Source organism: Diorhabda sublineata, chromosome 11, assembly GCF_026230105.1.
Source record: "Diorhabda sublineata isolate icDioSubl1.1 chromosome 11, icDioSubl1.1, whole genome shotgun sequence".
Classification (NCBI taxonomy): Eukaryota; Metazoa; Arthropoda; class Insecta; order Coleoptera; family Chrysomelidae; genus Diorhabda; species Diorhabda sublineata.
The window spans coordinates 4,265,532-4,289,378 of record NC_079484.1 but is presented as its reverse complement, the minus strand read 5'-3'; the positions used below and the strand labels follow the sequence as shown (position 1 = coordinate 4,289,378).

General features: G+C 32.3%; 2 protein-coding genes across 8 annotated transcripts in view; one reads left to right on the top strand and one right to left on the bottom strand.

Annotated features, from left to right (window-relative positions):
- The first annotated feature begins 63 nt into the window (after positions 1-63).
- The window catches only part of LOC130450186 (DBF4-type zinc finger-containing protein 2 homolog), a 43,828-nt gene continuing 20,044 nt past the window's right edge, over positions 64-23,847 (top strand). Inside the window, exons 1-3 of one of the 7 annotated variants that reach the window (XR_008910553.1) lie at positions 2,416-2,546; positions 8,990-9,242; positions 12,440-12,673. Coding sequence is in view for 2 of the 7 variants with exons in the window: in XM_056788420.1 (XP_056644398.1) it covers positions 19,732-19,811 (80 nt within the window). In the remaining 5 variants the exon portion in view is untranslated. Of the gene's footprint in view, positions 2,547-7,559; positions 7,864-8,373; positions 8,670-8,989; positions 12,140-12,439; positions 12,674-19,679; positions 19,812-23,847 lie in introns of those variants that run through there. The other 6 variants (XR_008910554.1, XR_008910551.1, XR_008910552.1 and 3 more) reach the window with 6 other exon arrangements.
- LOC130450187 (uncharacterized) lies at positions 72-23,625 on the bottom strand. The gene is made up of 4 exons (XM_056788423.1): positions 23,477-23,625; positions 20,307-20,445; positions 12,793-12,972; positions 72-3,606 (listed from the first exon to the last, which is right to left on the bottom strand). The coding sequence occupies exons 2-4, from the start codon at positions 20,443-20,445 to the stop codon at positions 3,224-3,226; spliced, it is 702 nt and encodes a 233-aa protein (XP_056644401.1). The 5' UTR covers positions 23,477-23,625; the 3' UTR covers positions 72-3,223.

Below are 23,847 nucleotides of genomic sequence, written 5' to 3'. Positions count from 1 at the left end.
CTCTTACTATAATGTATTCTCTAATTGTGAGTAATACAGGAGATAATGTGAGTTTGGGCCTTATCACGAGATTAAGTTAAAAATACTTTTATTTCAGAAAATAATTTATAAAAAATAAATAGGATAATAATTTTTCCTAAATAAACTTGAAGTTAGAAATCAACGTAATAAAATAAAAGACATTTATTAATTCCATAAATAAAAACCGAAAATCATATTATTATATAATCACATACTTTTGTAGGTTTAAAGCCACCCCTGTCTAAACACATTGTAAAATATTCAAATTTTATCAAAATCGAATCTTCTAGATTTTTCAACATACAAATAAAAACTTTTTGAGATATTTCAGTGCATTGTTAGAGTATGAAAAACGAAAACTCTCATAAATATGAATTAATGAATAGTGTATTCAAAATATAAAAGAGGCAAAGACTTTAGTAGGGCGCAAAGAAGTTGGGTATCACAGATAGAACAGAGGTCTACTGGTTCTGAAAACTACTCATACAAATCCTTTAAAACTATTAGGATATTAAGTCCCAAATACAAAAAAAAACTTTTATTATATCTAAACATATAAGACACAATCTGACAACATTGACTAGTTGATGCTAGTTGTTTATAGTGATTCCAGATCCAGCTTTTCCTGAGCTTAAAAGATCTATGTTTGTTTATTATGAAGAGGTCTACATAAGTATGTGATTTCTTAATATTAAGAAACAAACTTACTATCAAGCTGATGTTAAAGCAATTCTGAAATTTACAATAATATAGCTGCACTTATGAAAAATATAAACTATTATAAAAATAAATATACATCTTTTTTACAATGTTTAAAATTATACGAAGAGGAAATTGGGGTTACAAAAAAAGTTATGGAAGCAGGAAGTACTATAAAAAAAGAGATAGTCCGAGAAGGAAGTAGATAGACCAAATAAGGAAAATAGGAGATAAGAAAGGAAAGACCCTAATTGAAATAAAAAGATTAGCAAGAGAATGGAAACATCTGCTGTACAGAAAAATATCCTCAATTGTTACAGTTTTCAAAATCAAAAAGATTAGAAATTTAATGTTTACTGAACACATTCATTAGGCAGTAAATTTGGTTGAGAAATATTTGTGTCACAAATATACAATTTGTACTTATTTATTTAAATCACAAACTAATAAATAATTTTCAGTTTTTGTTTACACTCCAATTACTTACACTAATATAATAAACAAAAATTATGTTACATCTCTTCTCCTCGGAGACAAAAAGAAATTCGAAGAATTACTTTTTTTGTAAACTTACCAGTCTAGAACAACAAGATTGGGGTGATTTGTAACAAGAAAGTATAGTAGTGCTCACTTATTGAAAATACTAAATGAAACAATAGGGAAAAAAGAGCAGCGAAAAAAAAGCTGCTCCTCTAATCGAATCTAAGACTTTAAAGTCTTAATGTTAATCTATTGATAGCAAAATGCTGTAAATCCTATAACATATAACAATAATAACCATAAGCTTAACAAAAAAATAATGATAAGTTCCAATACTAAGTTAAAAAATCAAATATTGGAATGGTAAAATTGATTAAAATATGAATTGTTAAAATATAGTTGAGAAAAAAATAATGAAATCCTAAACATTTCAACCATAAGATGAGACAAGATAACATCGTTAGTAATTCTCAAAAAGCGTGAAAAATAGACGAGACCATTAACAATGTCTTACATGATTAAAAATATGTGTGTTGCACAATACTACTTGAAGAAAGATGAGAAAATAACAAGGAAAACCTACCATCGAATATAAAGATTAAAATTACTACAAATTTAGTAAAATTTACTTTGATTCGAAGTGTAGAGGAAGAATTTGATTCAATTTCGAGGTTATTAAGTTTCTCGATTGGAAGTGGGAGGTCGATAACAAATTAATTTCTTCAAAAATCCGAACTGACTACTTTGCCAAAACACGTGAAAAAAGGAATTTTCAAAATGTTTGAAGAAAAACGTAACAAGCCGAAAGACATGTTGAACTACTTACACTAATTCAAATCTTTACCAAAGGATTTCCGAAATGAAGTTTGCCTAAAAAAAGGAAAACTAGTTTTATATTACATTGATACAGTACTGGAAACAATTCAACTGTCCCATTGGATACCTCTTTACCAGAATGTAGTGGGAAAGTGTGAGTGATGATTTGGCTTTCAAGAAAAATATTTAACAGATGAAATTTTGGACAAATATGATTCAAAATCAAATTAGAAGAACCTTTTGAATGTATGAATGAATATACGGTTTAAGCAAGACAGTTATCCTGCAAACAATAAAAGTGAGGTTAAAATTTAATTGGAAAATTTAGCTTCACGTTATGTTGACTTCGAAATCACCAGATGTATGTTAAAATGATCTGTTAATCGACGTAGACTAATGAATAAAAGGAAAAACTATCCAACTTTGTGGTAGAAAGCAGTTGTGGCAAAATTTTTGTTTTTTCAATGGTGAATCACAAGAGTAAATTCCTTTTGACTAAAACGAATAATGTTATACGTTTCAGCACCAAAGTAAGTATCAATAATACTTAAGGCCACTTAAAGTATTAGTCTAATTTTAAGGATGTATATGTTTTATTGCTGTTAAAATGACATAACTGTAGACCGATTCTATACAGAAATTGATTTAACACAAATAAGCTTTTTTGTGAATTCCTATTTTGATGTTGAGTGATTTCAATGCTAATGAAATTACAGATATTTGGGGTATTCAAAGAATAGTATGAGAATCCAGTGAAATAGTTAAATTTATTAGAATTTTTCGTGATATTTCTTGCATTTTTTCCAAATTGTAATTTTTCATTGCAAAATTAAAAATGAGTCATAAGTCAAAAAGCTGAATCACCACGTGTATGGGGTTACTCATTATAAATTACCCACCCCTTATTATTATTATTATTATTACCAATAAAAAAATAAAACTAATTTACGTAAAAGCTGTGTTGATAATATAGAGCATATACTTTTTTTACTTTTATTATCAATTTGAAAAAATTCATATCTACAATTTGAGGAAAAAAGTTTTAATTTTGTTGTATAATGTTTGCAACAAAATTGGGCCTGATCTTAACTGGTACTGAATATATTATGATTAATTATTTTATTAACATTATTCCATTTTTGGATTTTTTTGTTCGATGAAATTCTGAAAACTATAACAAAGAATCTAATAAAAGTATAAAACTTATTTATAAACGAATTCCACGATTCGTGGATGCTACATAATTCAATAACTCATCAGAATCTTCACAAACGATGGGTTTTTCGTGATAACAAGCCACATCATGCCATGCAATACCGTCATTATAAACATTATTCAAAATTGACAGGCATGATTCTGAGGTTCTGTTGATGTCGAATTCAGCGTTATCTGGTTGACGTTGTTTCTTATGACCTGTTTGCGACCATGGGTTGTAGCTCCATCCGTTTGGTACTCTATTGGTCGGTTGGATCTTTTCTCGGTTAGCAGACCAGAACCAACCAAAGATGTTCTTGGGTTCGAGATCAGCGCGGTTTTCGCAACCTTTGAAATCGCACAATCTTCCAGATGTCCAGATGAATGGGACATCATCTAAAACAAAAAAAAAATATCATTACTCTAAAAATCACTCGGAAACTAGTTCGCTTCTGATATTCGTTCAGTAAGTCCGCTATTTTGAATTTCTAAAAGTGACCATTCAAGCAAAAATTCTTTAGAACTCTGCTAATATCGTTTACCACTAGTATCTTTGCTTGCTTTCGCCATATGGTTATTCCAATAGTCCAACCAGAAGCTAAGATTACCAGGATGGACCCAGAATTACCCGGTCTGACTTATAGATGGCGGTAGTTTCAAGTTTGAAGACACCACGTTGTTTAGTATTAATATTTAACGTGAATTTGTAAACATGGGACAAATTGGTTATCGTTATGAGATAAAATACTTTTATTTGAAAGGCGTTAGCCCAACGAATATGAAAACTGAGCTAGATTCTGCTCTGAATGAGATTATTGCTTCGTTATCAATTGTAAAATATTGGGTAGCAGAATTTAAACGAAGCCGTACCATCTACGAAGACCAGCATCGCAATGGTCGACCAAATCAGGTTACGACTCCAGAAATGTTGGAAGAAAATCCACAAAGTGGTACTGGATGATCTTTTGACGTAGCAGGTATTTCAAACAGTGATATATATCGCATGTTAACTGAAAGTTTGTACAGGAGAGGCGCGTTTCATTTTTGTGCGGTTTCATAACCATGGATGAAACGTGGGTCCATAACTTCACACTGAAAACAAAAAAACAATGAACTGAATAGGGAGAATCGGCTCCAAAGAAGGCAAAGGTCGTTCCATCTACAGGCAAGGTCATGACATCAGTTTTATGGGACCATCCTCGTATATTAAACGTTGTACGTAAATTAGTAAAGGCCCTCATAGATCAACCCGAAAGGCAAGAAGAGTTATGCAGTTATATAAAAATTGTGTAACGTCGATCTTTGATATTTTGAAGTTGAAGGTTATCAAGTCTCTGCTCATATAACGGCGATATGAGAATTATATTTTTTCGTTAGTCACCGTTTCCTTACAAGGTAACAACATTAACAAGTATTCAGCGTTTCCCTAGAGAACTTACACAATACACAAAAATCGCGTGTTTTTGTCGGAGAAGCTGATAACACGATTATTACTTGATTGTGATTTATTGTATCAATCGACAGAAGTTTACAATAGCTGGAATAAAATTAATTGACACTCTTTGCATCCTTTAAGCTCGGGACACATTTTTAATACGTGCCGGACACTTATGTGTGTTATAAAACGTGTGTGCCAGTTGACATTTTGATGTTTTTAACCTGTTAAGTAGTATCCTCGACCTTCAGGTTCACACAACACACATTTACAATCCTCCGGAGCTTATAATATAATGGAGCACCTACAAGAAGAGATGAGATTGGTTGTGCCACGATATGAATCCAAGGAGTACTGGGTTCATCCAATAAACCAACGTAGGCACGAATGTGGTGAATATCTTGTTATGTGGCCCGAAATTAGCAATGACGATGACAGGTGTAAAATGTACATCAGGATGACCAAGAAGGAATTCGTCGTGGCTTACAATTTACTATAAAGTAAATTAAAGAAGCAAAATACAAATTTTAGAGAAGCAAGACGAAAATCTGACCAAAGTAGATATTGAAAACACGCGCTATGACGTGTTAAAGCGTGTTGTATGTTATATAACACCTGTTAATGCGTGTTAACACGACATGTGTTAAAAATGTATCCTTAGCTTTATTGTTCACTATTGCTGATTAAAAAAAATGATTCTGTTGTGTGATATTAATTAGTCCAGTCATTTTATTTAGGCATATTAAACCCCAATCTTCGGAAAAATTCCTAACGAGCTGAATGTTTGTAATGAAGATGTGAACAAACAAAGTTACAAAGGTCAAAAGATTACAAAATTGTTTCTAGTAAGATTATCAACAAAAATTGTCCCTTTATACCTGATACTACTTGTCGGACTGAGTGTAGTTCGGTTGAAAATTATTTATTGAGTGTTAAACACGTTGTTTTCTGCTCTTAAACAATTTTCATAATGAGTGATACATGCACGCAAATAGTTGATCAACCTTTATCAATTTTTTTTAAAAACAGGAAAAAAATATGTTGAAACAAAAATATACTCGATTGAAGCCTTACAAGAATCCAGATTGACCGGATGTGATTCAACTTCAGTACTTTTTGGGAGAGGAAAATCGAAAGCCATGAAGGTGTTTATAAACAATTTAGCAGCTCAACAGCATATTTATCGAATATATTATTAAATACAAACCTGGACCTGGCTAGGAAGAGAAATTGATCCAGAACAGTGGGGTTGGGAGTTGAAAAATAATATACTACAGCCAATAACCACTTTATCACCACCAGCACCCAATATTCTCCCGAACGCCACCTTTTGTAATTATACGAAAGGTTGTAGCGGTAAATGTGGATTCAAAAGTTGGTGGATATTGACCTGGCCAGTCATGCTTAAACGCAGGTTAAGAAAATGATGGAAATTATGAAGATGTAAAACTAGAAATGAGTCTGCAACTATTACTGATAGAGAAACTGAAGTTATCGACAATGAATAAAAAGAAATTATATATCAAAGTTTATTTTTTTTACGTCTTACTGAATTCTTATGAAAAATTATTTGTTTTTGAATAAGAAAACCTTTTTTTGAGTATCATGGATTATTAATCATGTAAAAAAAAACGGGCCTTACATTCTACCACGTAGGTGATGGGGAAACGAGTGCTGTACTTCGAAAACGGTTAATTTCACAAAAAAAATGCAGAAGACATTTTTTGTAGATAATTTTACAAGGAACAATTTTCATAATAACCGCTATTGACCTTCGAGCAATAGATCGCGAGATATTTACCAAAAACTGATTTTCGTGACCTTTTGACCTTTATAACTTTCCTAGTCACCACGATATCGATGTCGACTTTTCACATATTCATTACAACATCGCAATAAAGGTGTGTACAAAAATTCAGCTCACTAGGAATTATTCCGCAGATAAAATCTAAAATGACTGGACTATAATCATCTGTTTTAGAATTGGACATCTATAAAAACGATGTTTTAAAAAAGATTGCAAGGTTTTAAGTGTTTTTCAATGCACGATAATAGACATAAAAGTGCCATGGACGTTGAAATAGGCTAACGGTAAAGTTAAAAATGACTGTATAATGAATTACTTCAACTGGCAGATATAAGTGCTAATTTTTAATGCAAAAGATGTAATAATTGTGTGTGCTTAGTCCTAGGGGGTTTCCAAGCTACAACACTCCTCCTTGGGACTGTAAAAGAGGCCCCAAAATCAACCAAAACAATCTCAAGAAATAAGTCAATAATATTACAGCACGTAAAAAATCGATTATTAATTTCAAACATAAATTTATCGTTTACCAGTGGCGTAGCTCCGGAGGATTCAGAGCTGCAACATACCACAACAATAAATAATCAATAATATCGGTTACAGGACGTAAAAAAGAGGGGACAAAATAAATTAATCCGTAGTAAAACTATAAAGTGAATGTTTACTATAAATCATATTTTAGATTTAGAAGACTAGTAACATATATGAGTAAGTACAGGCAAAGGTTGGTAGCCTTGTAACCCCCCATTTCAAAATCCTGTCTACGCTACTGACGTTTACAAAATATATATACCCACCATCAATTCTAAAAGTAGAATATTTGAAGATCCTTTTTCGAATATTTATAGAGTTTATAAACAAGGAAACGTTTACCTTGGGATGGTAATTGAAATTGTGTGACAGCTATATGAGAAAAAATTTCACACCTTCTAATTCAGGTTCTGGGAAATTACTACTATTGTCTTTTGTTAATTTTGTTTTTCATAATGAGATGTATATTAATATCATAAAATATAATTCCAATTAATAATTTCATATTGTTGAATTAATAATTACGATCACATAACCTTGCACTCATCTATGACAAAAATCTTGTGTCCGTATTCTCAGGTCCTCGTTTGGAGCGATATCGATGTCATTGAATGCGATTGATCGATTGTCTCGATTCTCACGCAATAGGAACGCGTAGAGCTTCATTCGCATGTAAATAGACAATTCTAACCTATCATTTTTATTGAAAAACTGTTTTTCTTCTGTAAATTGAACTGCTGGAAGAACTAAAAGAAGCTGAAGAGACCCTTTAATGCAACTCAGAATGACCAATTTAGAAAAGTATGTAGGCCAACTAACCAAAACTTTCAGATATGTTTTGACACAATAAGAATATATCTGGACGAACCTGTGAAAACTAGTGGTAAGATTTTTTTGGTTTTTTTACGCATCAACCACGCAGGGTTATTAGCGAGTAATTGAGGTTTGATACATTCGATTGTTAAATCTACATTTTACTACTTAGTTTGCAGTATTTCAGATAGTTCATAAGTTTCTTTGGGTCAACTTGAAGTAGCTTCTCCAGTGAGTATGGTAGTTGATTTATTTTTCGTTCGTCATCATATTTTAAACAGTCGATTAAGACTATTGCACATCTCGCATTTGGTTTGTGATTTTCCAGTAATAGGTAGTCATGTGTGATATGAGTATGTATTCATAGACTTGTTTTCTTCTACTTATGTTGTTGGAGTTATAGTCGTGATAATTTTCAACGATTTCCTAAGGTTCTGATTTGCTTTTCCTTGCAATTTTTCTTGGATGTTCTTGCTTGAAATCGATATGTACTATATAGTTACTCTTCATTGATTGCATGTTGTTGTATGCATTTTTTGTTAATCGATGTACTCTATCATTTCCCTATTTCGGTGTAGGATGGAACCCACAAGAAATTATCATATATATTGTTGTTTCTGCAAGTGAGTAGCTCCTTCTTAATATGGCAAGAAGATGGTTGGGATATCGCTGACAGATTGCAGTTAGTGAACTTTGAGAATCTGTTATCAGGACATTCTTGGATCCAATTTTCTCAAATTTCTCAAGTGCTTTTAGAATGGCAAACAGTTCAACAGAGTGGATATATGTAATAGGAGGAATTTCGACAGGTTTTCAGAGTAGAAGGCTGCTCCAGTTCCATCTGTGTATACCTTATAAAAAATATGTAGCTGCTAGGTATTTATTACAAAATTTTTATACCATTAAAAGTTGTTAATGCTGTCTAAATGTTAAAATGAACTAATTATTGAACTATTACCTACACTAAGGTGTAGGTAACAATTATTGGGTATCTCCCAATCTGCAGTGAGTCGATGCATTCACAAAATTATTGAGGTATTCAATAGACATGATATAAAATATAAATGTAAATAAAATTTCCCCAAAAAATTCCTGAGTTAGAAGAAAGTAAGGAAAAAATTACTTATGATTTATTCTCAGTTGAATGTGAATTTGGAATGTTTGAGGTTACTGATACTATTTAAAAATGGTTTTAGGTTAGAATTACCTTTGATTGACAGCACAAGTACATGTACAGAACTAGAAACTATTTTGCATATAAGTAGAAGGTGTTCCGACGAAGTGAAACAAATAGTGTATCGTTCTCTCTCCTCCGAGCGCCTTACTTATTTCTGCGCAACTTTTGCGCGCATGAAGCATGCGCAGTATAGACAAAGTGTCTCGAACGAGAGAGGGAATTAATACCGTCTACACCATACGTAGAGGAGTGAATTGAGAATTCCGGACCTGGTATACATGTCAAGTATATAAATTAATGTGAGAACATTAACAGGTGGTTTTTGCGGTTGTCATGTGAAGATAGTATAATAAAATAAATTAATAGAAAGTAGAGAAACACAAATGTATCTTGAATAAGAAAAAAAGCAATTTGTTGCGATGTTTTACAAAGTGAAAGCAATTTTAAACTGAAAAAAGGCCGGGCTAATAAGTTACTTAATTTTTATCAATTAATCAATATTTCAAATGTGCAAACGAAAGAAAGTTATTTATGTAGAATTTGGTTGTTTTAATTACAAATTTTGACAACTGTCGACTAGTTTTCACCCAAAGAGATTATCATAGAATAGTTTTATAAGTTCTTCCAATATAAATTGCAGATTATAAAAACCCTTGCCGGCAATTTTGTTTGATCTACCATAGGCGTAGATACCTCATTTTATAAATTTATTATTTTTATAAATACTTTTAAAAATATGTATATCTTATGCGGGAAAGTATTCGTTTAAGGGCAATCGAATCATTATAAATTGGACAGCATGATACGCTCGTTATTTAGACAAATGCACTTAAATGCAGTCCTACTTGGAATTTGGAAAAAAATCATTATTATACCTCGTTAACTTGCTACAACTGAATTATAAATTATAAAACGTAAATAGATGAGTAAAATGTACCTGCCTGTAAGGGCGTTTGGTTTAAACAGGGTACCAGACGTGAACTGACCCCTTTTGTGTGAACTATCCTTAACGATTCGGTTATTACCATCCGTTTATTCAGTTTTTTGTATTTAAAACCACATGCTGACAAAACTTGACGCAATATTTCTAAACAGGTATAATTGTATTCTGGATAATTTGCTACCTTTTGCTGTATTACTTCTAATGCAATCCTGTTCTCTTAATTAAACTATAAACTTGAGTAGCTTTGTCAACTGATTTTAGTTTTTCGTTTCCGTGAATGACCCACAGCAACCCCTTTCGTGACTACTCGATAAATAGAAAATTTATTTACTCTATTTAATTCAGCAAATGTTATTATGATTGCATTATCAGATTGCTGAATATTTTCCATTTACTAAATAACGCCGTATTTATATTTATTTAAAGAAATTTATCGTAGACTGTCTATCAAAAATATTTCAAAGGAATTGCGTTCATACGCCTTCAGACAGCTTCGGCCAATAGAAATGCATTTATGTTTACGATGTTTTCCTTGGTTAACAGTGGAGATGATGAGTCCATGTGGACTGACGGTTTGTTAGATGTTTACGAGGGGTAAACATTATTTTTCATTTCTTAATTTAGTATTAGTGCCGTGCGTTTTTATGAAATATTGATTGATCCTCGTATAACTGTCTTCTGCAATTTATATTGGAAGAACTATAAAATAAATTGTCTGGCAATTTTCTGGTATGGTAAACCTGTTTTTGTATTTATAATTTTAGTACTTTTTTATATCAGTGGCAATAAATTTTTAAAATATAATCTTAAAATCCATCTTAATTATACCAAATGAAATAATTTATTATAGTGGTCTAAAATAAATAATTCCAAAAACAACTTTTCGACTATTAAAGACAAAATATTTGAAAGCCGTTTTTACCGGATTTAATAAAAAAAAAATAACTGAATCCTGAATATAAATTTTTTTTATCTAATGTCTTTTCCATATCTAAGAATTCTGTTTATTTGGTCCTGTAAGTTTAATATTTCTTTTAGTTATTATCTGATATTTGATAGACAAAGAGCGAGTATATAAATAAATACGAGGTGTGCTTAAAAAGTAGTATTTATGCCATCAATTTTGAGTCAGTACAAAGAATTCTTTCCGTTATAATTATCTGTAATTATTTCACCAAACTACTTCGTATATTAAATCATTTCATTCCCTTAATAATTATTTTTTAAGGGTGTAGGATGGCTTATCAGAACTATTAAGACTTCAGTTCAATTTTTTTTCAAAAATTACTGAATATACATTTGCCTATAGATTTCTCTTTAAGTATTAATGAACAGAGTATGTAAAAGATAGTCATCGATATAAAATTTTAAATATATAGTGACTTTAGCGACCTAAATTCTTGTAGGTTTAATAAATTAGCATTAAAAAGCTATCACGTTGTGTACAGACCACCAGAAATTGCATTTGCTCAAAGTATCTTAAAACAAAGTCTATTCAATGTAAACAATGCATCGATAATTGAAAAAGAAAACAAGCTGTAAAGTATTCGACTGCGAAACAATCTTTGATTGTTTTCCATCAAATAGATATAAATGTCATTAATAAAAGTAACAGTAATAGTCTGTAGACTTTTAACACAGAAGAACTTTTACCTATTAGCTGATTCTGGATCCTTACTCAGAATGATATCTAAAGTTTGTTCTTGGTAGCTGCACTGGCAGAACTAGTTCAGGAATTGTACACTAAAGCGTTCTTTGTAGCAGAACCAGTGCTAGTGTTGCTGTTCTTAGTAGCAGTGCAAAAGAACAAGTTCACTGTATTGCTTGCACTGGGTCTAGAGTCAGTTCAGCCATTGCAGTGCAATAATAAGTCGTTTTACATGGTTGTTAATACTACAAGTCACATTAAATAAACTCAAATACAACATTCAACAAATACTACTCTGCACTGTATCGTTCTTTGTATCCGATCGAACTAATTAGAAACACTCATGAACTGGCCTGCACTGGCTCAGTTCAGTACAGTTCCAGTGCAGTTACCAAGAACAAGCCTCTAGATTACACACATTTTTGGTGGGAATTTCAAATTTCAAACTGATTAGTTTTCGATCAACAATGAACGCGAGCTGCATTGGATACGTCGCCAGGTTTTCAAAGAAAGAATTTATGTCATAAAAAAGACAGTGACATCATTTCATTAATTTTTAATAGTTTGATAATGAAATTGATACTAAAAAAATTTTTTTCAGTCAAATACTAGTAAATTAGTTGTCGAAACCAATGCTTTCAATTAATTGAGAAAATTTTTCAAAATTTTGTGAATGCTACGGACGAAGTAGGTGTAAGATTTGAAAAAAGTGTCGAGTGGACTTGAGTTTAAAGAAGGCTTTTTATTGGACCTCAACTCAGAAAAGTGATTAGTACCCCAACTTTTAAAATGAGGGCAAATCGAAAAAAGATAAGCAGCTATGTGAAAGTGGTAAAACTTTCCACATTCTTATGTAGATTTTTTTATAAAATTTGCAGATTATTGGTGACGAAATCGAGGAAGTATCACATCAGAGTCCTCCAGCAACGAAGGGTGGCTACTGCTAATTAATTAATTAATATTAAATAGTTTGATATTCTGCTTTGTAATCAGTAATAAAAACAGTTTACAATATTTTTCTGTTTCTTTCGATACTAGTAAATTAGTTAAAACTAAAAAATTGTACCAGCCACTTTTTTGATCTAATTATTTCTAAATTATACACAGTAAGATAATTCTATTTTTGTTAGGAAAGAAAAGTAGTGGAAATAATGGAAACAATTCATTTGAATATTTTGAAAATGATTCGAAACACTTTGTGCAAGACAACAAACATTTTTTACCTACTTACTTTGTTGGATGAGTCTGAAGATCATATTATTTTCTTCCTGTGTTTCCATAGAAACTAAATCCATACAATATTCTCTGCAAATATTCCTACCGTCTAACCAGTCTACTTTTCTATTGGCTAATTCAGGTACGCTACCACTGTAGAAGTAATTGTGGCCCTTGAAGAAGAATTGTTTTGGTCCTAAGAGAAATAAACAAAATAAGTAGAAACATAATAAATGAAATTATATAAATAAATTAGAGCTTGTGATTTTTTTTACACAACCTCAATTTAAAGGTACCTTAAAGTGAGGTGACTATGACTTTGGACATTGTGTAGTTGTCATACGTTTTGGCTAAGTCTTCGTTTATACTTGTTAGAGGTATGGTGGTAGTCAAATGAACTATATAGAAGCAACTCAACGTTATAGTTGGAGTTTTAAGAAAAAAAAAACAATGAAATGTTTTCATTTTATGTATCACATCTCCTCTGAAGATCGTTATGTCAATCGACCTTTTTGCCTATGTTAACATCCCCTATGGCTCGTAATTGCAAGGACGAGTTTATAATCACTGACTAGTTTCGACGTTATTACGTCTCATCAGAGTGGTATAACAACTCATGTAGTTAAATATTCCTCAGAGACCTCTAATTGGCACCATCCTCAATTCCAACTGCAAACCCCTGGTCGAGTAGCTAACGTTGTCTTCAGTTTGGGTCTCAAGCCCGAATGAGAGTTGTTATACCACTCCAATGAGACTTTATAACGTCGAAACTAGTCAGTGGTGACAAACCTCTCCTTGCAATATTCTTCAGAGAAGATGCATATCAATATTCGTCGAGGCAATAGCCAAGAAAGTAGTTGTTTTCTCCTTTCAAGAACGGCAGAATACATTTTCGGAATATAAAATTTCGAAATTATTTCAGAAGTGAATAGTAGAAATCATTTTTAAGTAACGAGGTTTCAATAAGCGTTGGGAACAGCAGAAAAAGCTCCGTTTTTCTCCGACATGTGGAAGGTCACTTGTCAAACTATACGTGTTTAAGTAAAGATTAGAGCAAAAATAATTTTCCCTTATCTGCCTATCCGCTCATAACACCTCGAAAAAGGGATTAGACCTCATCTTTGTTTGCTGCACTACCATAGTACTACAAGCCATCAACGGGGTATAAAATTTAGTGCATGGTGCAGAAATCGATTCTCCAAAACGAAAAGGCACAACAAGTAGGAATAAGGATTACTCAGGATTAAAAACTCGCGGAAAATATCTTGTGCTCCACAAGCTACTGGAGAATTCGGATCTTTTTATCACGAAGATGACACCAGAACCAAAGAAAATGAGGTGATATATTTTACACAGCTCATTTACCAAATAGCGACGTTATTTAACGTTGTCCTCAGTTTGGGTCTCAAGCCCGAATGAGAGTTGTTATACCACTCTGATGAGACGTTATAACGTCGAAACTAGTCAGTGGTGACAAACCTGTCCTTGCAATATTTATATCGACAAAAAGGTCGATTAAAACGCGCTCTTCAGAGAAGATGCATATCAATATTCGTCGAGGCATTAGCCAAGAAAGTAGTTGTTTTCTCCTTTCAAGAACGGCAGAATACATTTTCGGAATATAAAATTTCGTAATTATTTCAGAAGGATTATCAACAATGTTTTCAATTTTTTTAATAGATAAATAACGTAATTATCCACAAAAAACCTCAAAAATTGTCAGAAGACACCCCACTCACGGTATTGTCAAAAATACCAGATAAATATCTTTTTTTAGCAGCTCGCGATGAATATAATAAAAACCAGTGTAAACCAGTTTTAGGTTCAGAAATGCTCTGTGATATTATTTCAATGGATTAAAATGATTGAAACCGATGTCGTGTAAAGGGCGGTCTCCACTTGCAATAAAACGTCGAACTTCGAACATTGTGTTTACGTATGGATGAAAAAATTCATACCACAGCATCACGTTCGCTGGTTTGTTTGTTTCTTTTAGAAAAAAATTGGAATGTGAATAAGTATTAAGTGTTTTTCTTTGAAATATATGTTGTGAAACAGACGCAGATTATTCGTCTTCTAAATATTGCATATAGAACGCTTAATTACTATAATAATTTATAAAAAATGAGGCTAGTTTTAAATGCACGTTATTAAATGGTAACAAAATTGGTACCTTACGAAACCAATCAGAAATAGAATGTAATCTTGATCAACAAAATTAAAAATATCTTTCTGATAAATATGAAATGTTAACTAGATTTTCGAGAAGAAATATGATACACTGCCAGCGGGTTTATTTATACTAGTAGCTAAATAAAAATTTGAATTAATACTAAACCCGCAATTAATCAAATACACAAACGTGCAGTTATGTTTAAAGTTGAAGGTCATAGCCAAAAAGAAATATATGTGTAAGTACAATGTGTAGAAACCAACAAATGGAATAAATCAATTATACACGTCAACTTTAATTTATAAATTCAAACTGTTCAAAGCGAAAATCCATACCTCAATCGATTTACAGGTGAAAACCCCATTTTTTTAAATTGAAAGTATATGATTGTGATATATCATTTGAAAAGGGCCATCATGAAACTCTATACATAGACCATTGATGATACCAGAAATCGAAGTGGCATAAAATATCCATTTTATGCCACTTCCGGAGATACCGGAAGTGGCCATTATCTCGGGAAGACTAACAGTGATATCGAACCGTGGATAGATCTCATCAAGATCCAGATTGCATACTTTTTACACGGAAAATCTTCTGTCTATACATCAATCATCATGACTTTTCACACACAGATAGATCTTGAGCAGATATATCGAACAAAGTTATGCATGGTTCCTGAGATAATGGCCACCTTCATGATGATTGTTGTGGGGTGGCTTATCATAATTATGGTGATGTTTGACTAGTAAATAACGCCACACACCTTTCCATACGTTTTTCCCATTGATCAAAGCAGTGCTGGAAGTCTTCTTTGGTGAGTGCCTTTAGGAGCTCTGCCGTTTTTTTGATTTACCTCTTCCATCGACTCAAATCGGGTCCCTTTCACAGCAGATCTTTTTCTAACCTTTCAAAGAAATGTGAACAGACCCGTTGACGCAAGAGCTTTTGGTCAGAAGTCAGATTTTTTGGCACCAGCTTCGCATATACTTTTGTCATGTGCAAAATTTTTCTTACCGTTTTTTTATCGGCGTTTACAGCCTCGGCAATCATCCGGGTGCTTATTCGACGATCTGCACGCACAATTTGGTTGATTTTGGTCACTGTTTCCGAAGTTGAAACAATCAAAAGGTGCTGGTCATCTCCAGTGCTTTCTCGGCCATCACTAAAGAGCTTACACCACTCAAAAACACTCGCACGAGATAGATAATTGTCCCCATAGGCCTTTTGCAACAATTTATAGCAGTCTCGTTATTCAATAGCCAGACCTCGTAATTTTTTTGCAAGATTTTTAGTCGGTATTCATTAAAAATACTTTGAAGAGATACCACGGCATGAAACGCATCAGATTTTAGTTTGAAAACCATTCATTTCAATTCTGAAATATAGTTAAATTAACGGAAATGCATAAACTAACAGTTTTAAAAATGATTTGTTATTTAGAGACAACCAGAACACAACAGGAAGTGATTTGCATTTCATGGAAAATTTAGTGATCCCAAGCAACAATTATTTAAATAGAGAAGCAGTTTCGCGGGTTTCTTCACGTAAAGCATATAAAAAATTGGTTGCCAATGCACTAAGTGACCAAATTGAATAAGATACGATGGTTAAATTTGTCGAAAACTCACATACATAAAGTAGAGAAGCCATTATCTTCTTAGGAAGTCATGGAAAACGATTTCGATAGAACTTATTTTTGTGAATGAATTATGAACAGTTGGTTTATCAAAATCATCACTAAATGTGAGAAAAAAATACGCAATGCTCTAAAAAGGTTAATGTTATTAAATCAGAAATATTAGCAGCAACTCTTCGTAAAAAGGCTTAAATAATAAAATTAAATAACTAATCTAATATTCAACTGCTTCCAAAGAACTTTTAAATAATAATTAATCTAACAGGGGGGAGAAAATATTTTCCCCAGCAACGATAATTTTCCCAAACAAATGAGAAAAAATAAAAACATAAATTATTTATCTTATCGAAATCCACTCAATTAAGGAGAAATGCGTGAAGATTGCGAGATCGGTCTAAAATCAAGTTTTGAATAAAGAGAATACCTGATTTAAAATTACGAAACTGATATGTGAAAGTCAAAACAAAATTTCCAGTTTTGTTGTGTTCGTATACGATACAAGAATTTTTTATAAGATTATGTCTACTTAAATGACATCGACTGTATTTGGTTTTGAATTTTAAATATCCTCAATTTGATTAAATATTTTCTGTCAACTTAAAATGCTTATAGAACTTTTTTTGCGTTCTTAAATAATAATTTTCTTGTGTACGATATGTTTGAATAAATCGTACAAAAAGAAAATCATTCTTGGTTACAAACAATTGACGCACTGCATTTTCAACTTCAAACAAATTCTTTTCACGCAAGAATTTAGAGGTGCAAGGTCCGGACTATATGCTGGATGTGGTGGAAGCTCAATACCACCCAGCTCTTCGATTTTATTCCGTGAAACTTTCGTAGTATATGGTTTAGCTTTAGGTTGAATATTTCTTTGATGAAACCTCATATATTAACATAAGCTGTTCACTATATATCTTGGCATTGATCAGACCGACCAGCCCGACCATCTAGAATAATTTCGAAGCTTACATTATGAATATAAATTACCTATTATGACTTTGGTAATTGAGTGGGCTCTAACAATTTCTACTTCTGAAATTAACTTTCCAAGTTTGGAAAAATCGGTTATGTGTAATTGGAGTGTTTTTTCATAATAAATTTCGTACTTTTTCCGACTGCATATTGGAGTAGATAGATTGAAATTTGTAATATCAAATTGACGCAAAATTTTTCGAAGAAGACGATGCACAGTGAAGCCAGCGCTGATTTCGATCATCTCCTTCTCTGTTTCAATGGTATTTTCAATAATTTCGACCCAATGGAAGTTTGACCAAATTAAATACTATTCAAGTAAGCCACAAATCAGTCATACTGAGCAATCAAAAAATTAGAGCGCTTTAAAACATTAATAGTAACGAATTTTCAAACAGCAAAAAAGCTCCGTTTTTCTCCGACATGTGGAGGGTCTCTTTTCAAACTGTACGTGTTTAAGTAAAGATTGGAGCAAAAATAATGTTCCCTTATCTGCCTATCCGCTCATAACACCTCAAAGAAAGGATTAGACCTCATCTTTGTTTGCTGCACTACCTTGTTTTTAATCAATTGACTTAAATAGTATCTATAGTACTACAAGCCATCAACGGTGTATAAAATTTAGTCCATGGTGCAGAAATCGATTCTCCAAAATGAAAAGGCACAACAAGTAGGAATAAGGATCACTCAGGATCAAAAACTCGTGCTCCACAAGCTACTGGAGAATTCGGATCCTTTTATCACGAAGATGACACCAGAACCAAAGAAAAAGCACTTGGATATCATTGATGCAGCTGAGGAACTGTTAATCTAATTTCCTTGAATTTGAAATCGTAAGTGTCTCTCCAAATTAAACAAATATTGACTTTGAATCGCTAGTTTTATTCTTCAGTTTTTAAGCTTCGTTGAATTTGTTTCGTTAATTTGCTTAAAAATTCCAATATCGAATGAAACCAACCTCTGGTTTCTATATCAATTCTTGGTATTGAATTTTTTTCTGTTATTTGGCCATTCGACCCCACATTGGGACGGTTTGTGATACATGGCCAAGAACCAATCTCATTGAGTATAATAGAAACTATTTATTGTTATAATCACATCGACGACCGAGATATTTGTCGTATTAAAAATGAGTTTTAACGGTTTTTCTAAACTCTACGCTAGTTTGGAAACGCTAATTCTGAAGCTACTGTTAATATTAAAGATAAAAATCTTTCAACGCTGTACAGGAATTATAATCTGAAGATTTAAAAATTACTCGCAGATATTTTTTTTACACTAACCCTATAAGGACTAACATTATTGTGGATCCAAACAATTCTAGAAACTTCCGATTGTTTTAGTAATTTTTGTAATTTCCTCGTAGTTATTGGGAAGCCATTAAAAACTACTTTAACAGATATATTACTACAAGAATCAATTTTCTTCTAAAACTAATACTTTTTGTTTTATCCAAATTAAACTTATTAGCATCAAAATATTATTATTGTAAAGTATATGGAATGAATTTACTATTTATTTACTCAAGTTCAAAGTATTGAATAATATAATTACATTAGAAGAAACCAGCTCTTGACATGGAATTTATATAAAAAATGATTGTAATTAACAAGATATACAAGTTGAAATTCCGTTTATTGCACACGTTCTCTCGATCCTGTTTCTTACAGGATCTTCTCCATTGACATCGCATCTATAATTTATTATGATTTAAATTATCATATTTTTTACGTGATTCATATTATTAAAAGTAATATCGAAGAATCTTTTATTTATTCACGATTTTCTTGTTTATTTCAAGAGGCCAAGGACGTGATTATTGAGAAATTGAGTACTACTACAAAGCATTACGAAGTGGCTTAAGTATATGTCAGGGTGAACCAACAATATTTTTTTAATTTTATTTATATAACGAATATTGAAATACGAATCATAGAAAATGAAAAAATTATTAGTAAATTTGAAATAGATGAAACTTTTAATATAGGATCTTTGAAACCAAATTTAGCCTGACACTTCGTAATGATTTTGCATTATTTATCATCACCAAAACAGCTGTTAGTTTGAATTTCATTGGTGTGGTTTTTTATCAAACAATTTTTATTATTTTGGGTAGAAAAAACTGTAGTAAATGACAGTTCCAGTCGTCGAGTTTCTTCTGTGTTTATATGACGACTTTCAAAAGTAAAAAACCACAAAAATCATTCCATAGAACAGAGAAGTTTCAGTTCGAGCATTTGGAAATTATGTATGTATAAAATAACATTTACAAATCTTATGAATAATTATATTTAACATAATGCTTTCAAATTTGCTGTTGCTCTCCTGAAAAATTTTGTCTTAAGCCTTTATCAAAGATATTTACCTAACTTTTCTTCAGTTTCGTACTATTTTTCTCTACATGAGCATTACAACTAATTCATCCGTCAGATTAACGTAAAATTTTGATATCAAAAACATGGCAATTCTTTAATGTCATTCTATACGTTGGTTTCAATATATTTTAATGCTGGTAACGTGAAAATTGTAAACAAAGATTACTAATATTTAAAATAGGTCAAAATTTCAAATACTAGTGTTGCAGAAAAACGTTTTGATACAGTGCAGTCCGTTAGAGTTAGAGTTTCTTCAAAATGCTTGTGCTTATTGATTTTTTTATTAAAAACATTGCAAATATAAGAAAAAAACACATTGAATACTTCTCTGGTGATTCTATTGAATATTAATCAGTTTTTGTACTTACTATTTGCACATTTTTGTGGTACAGGCAGCGACAAAAATCGTCCTGGTCTGTTGGATACTGGTCTAACTTCACTTATGGCAGGTTCGGCTAATACACACGTACATGCACAGGTGAATATCACTATGCACGCTATTTTCATCTGGAACAAATATAATACACCAATGAAACTTTTTTATTAATCTCGAGGATGATCTGAAACGTTTTCGATCTCAGCCTGAAGAAAACCACAGTAAAAATTCGGCAATTATTGACGCTTAGTTTAACAATCGTACGAGTGAGTCAAACAACTGACGAGCTTTCGAGACGGCTAGAAATAAAACAAATTCCACCATATGGTACTAGACGGCTGAAGGATTTAGTTTAGAGAGATAGAAAAAGCAATCGCATTTGTTGCACTCTGACTGAAGCACTGCACGTTGTCGTGATAAGAAGGAAACCCATTGGCCACTATTTTTGATCTGTATTTTTGCAAATCATTTCGTAAACGTTCCTTCATCTCCTTCGGAGTGCCAGGCTGGAATAATTTTGCACTATGGCCTTACAATCATAGAACAACACGCATTTTCATATCCCGTATCAATTAATGCAATAAAATTCAAATCTATATGAATACGATCCTTTCCATATAAATTCACACACAATTTACTTTTTCAGTCATCAGTCGAATGACAAATTAGGTCTTCTCTCGTTTTATTTCCAAATTTTTTGTTAAGATACTTTGGATATTGCATTGTATAAGGAACAAGTGGAAATAAGAAAGAAGCTAGCGAATTCAAAGGATAAATTTCGCGAATTGGTTAAAGATCCTTCGTATTCACCTAAAATGGCTCCCAACAGCTTTTATCTGTTTCACTTAACAGGAAAGATTTTTACCAGATGAGGACTTCATGGCCTAAGAAAATGTCTATTTTGAGTAGAAAGTGTATAGACTATGTCGAAAAATTATCATGGAATAAATTTTTTCCAAAAACCCCTAGAGTTAGATGAGGAAAATCTTGATAATAAGTCAACTTCCTACATACCCCAAGCATTTTTCAAGCAGAACATTAAAGAGAGTATTGGAGAAGAAAATTGATAGGGGTAAAATCAGTTACTGGGAGAATCCGCACGAGCTGTAGATAGACAAAGATCCTCCTTGGAAACTATAACCAGAGAAGATCTGCTCAATGTATCAGCCTAAATACAGAACATAAGAGAAAGTATCGGAGAAGAAGATAGATAGGGGTAGAATCAGTTACTGGGAGAATCCGCACGAGCTGTAGATAGACAAAAATCCTCCTTGGAAACTATAACCAAAATCAGTTACTGGGAGAATCTGCAGGTGCTGTAGATAGACAAAGATCCTCCTCGGAAACTATAACCAGAGAAGATCTGCTCAATGTATCAGCCTAAATACAGAACATAAGAGAAAGTATCGGAGAAGAAGATAGATAGGGGTAGAATCAGTTACTGGGAGAATCCGCACGAGCTGTAGATAGACAAAAATCCTCCTTGGAAACTATAACCAAAATCAGTTACTGGGAGAATCTGCAGGTGCTGTAGGTAGACAAAGATCCTCCTCGGAAACTATAACCAGAGAAGATCTGCTCAATGTATCAGCCTAAATACAGAACATAAGAGAAAGTATCGGAGAAGAAGATAGATAGGGGTAGAATCAGTTACTGGGAGAATCCGCACGAGCTGTAGATAGACAAAAATCCTCCTTGGAAACTATAACCAAAATCAGTTACTGGGAGAATCTGCAGGTGCTGTAGGTAGACAAAGATCCTCCTCGGAAACTATAACCAGAGAAGATCTGCTCAATGTATCAGCCTAAATACAGAACATAAGAGAAAGTATCGGAGAAGAAGATAGATAGGGGTAGAATCAGTTACTGGGAGAATCCGCACGAGCTGTAGATAGACAAAAATCCTCCTTGGAAACTATAACCAAAATCAGTTACTGGGAGAATCTGCAGGTGCTGTAGGTAGACAAAGATCCTCCTCGGAAACTATAACCAGAGAAGATCTGCTCAATGTATCAGCCTAAATACAGAACATAAGAGAAAGTATCGGAGAAGAAGATAGATAGGGGTAGAATCAGTTACTTGGAGAATCTGCAGGGGCTGTAGATAGACAAAGATCCTCCTTGAAAACTATAACTAGAGAAGATCTGCTAAATGTATCAGCCTAAGTAATAAGACTCTACGATTATTAGCAGGAGTTCTGTCGTGCCGTTGTTGCCTCAATGGACACTTAAAGACGCTAAATTTAGCAGATAACTCCATCCACATTCTCTAGGAGCGTGAGACACTATGGAACTCCAGAGCACTACACCGTGGAGAGAAAACGAAGATCTATGGTAGCTACAGCCAGTCCAAATTCTAAACTTTCAAAAGGTTAATAGTTTAGCTATAAATAGTAGGTACCTCAAGGGGCACACAATACGTATATACAAAAACATCATACAAGAAAATTTTATTATGGAAAACATTAACAAATCTAGTCATTTGATGTTTTTGGATCAAATATTGATTATTGCTGATTCGATTTTCGAAATTTTCTATTTGAAACTAAACTTTAAATCAATTTCAAATCAAAGAAATAGAAAAAAATACCCTGTAAGTTTTCTCTCCCTTAATAATTGATTGTATATTATGAAAAAAATACTTTTATTAACTTTTTTACACTGGAAATTGTTTTTTAATATATCATCGTAAAGAATTTTATTTTGAAATTATAATTTTAAAAAAAGCTTTGTTTGTTTTTCTACTTAACAAAAGTGTCATAATTTTATTATTTAAGCGATGCGTAATATATATGTTTAAGTAAAAAAAGTTTAACATTTTCAATTGAATCATTTTCTAAGAATAAAAATATAAATTTGTGTGGCATTTATTTAAACTTTGCTTTACGTCAAAAATATATGAATCGAATTAAGTGCTTGAATTTTTTTATTAAAAAACTAAAAACAATTTTTTTTATACGATTACTTTAAGTTATTTGTCTGATATTTGTAACATAGTTTCTTAGTTGTTAGTTCCATAGTTCCATATCATTCAACAAACAAATATTGTTGAATATATTACCACATAACATTACGTAACTAGTTAGCCATATCTTTATTAATAATCAATTCACTAATAGATTAACTGATAAAGTGTACGAAATAAATGAAAAAATTCAACTCACCGTGATTGCAATTCACCAAAATAAACTAGAAAGTAAAAACACACCCACTGATACAACAGAAAACACACTGTATATTTCGTGTGTGATCTTGCCTTGTCTATATTGTTACCTAACTCGAAATCCTAGGTAGAAGAATGAGAGACCTCATTTATATGTTAAGATCGAAGAATCAGGGGGGATTTCTCTTAATTCGTTAACCGTGTGGTACCAGTGGTACGAGATGTCCCTCATATTCGAATTATTATGCTTGTATTTCAGCGCTATAGCATACCTATATAGAAAATAATTTATCTTATAAATAAATAGAAATTCGATAGCGAAAACTGTCATTTTTCGCTCGTAATACGTACAATATTTTTTCTACAGTCACT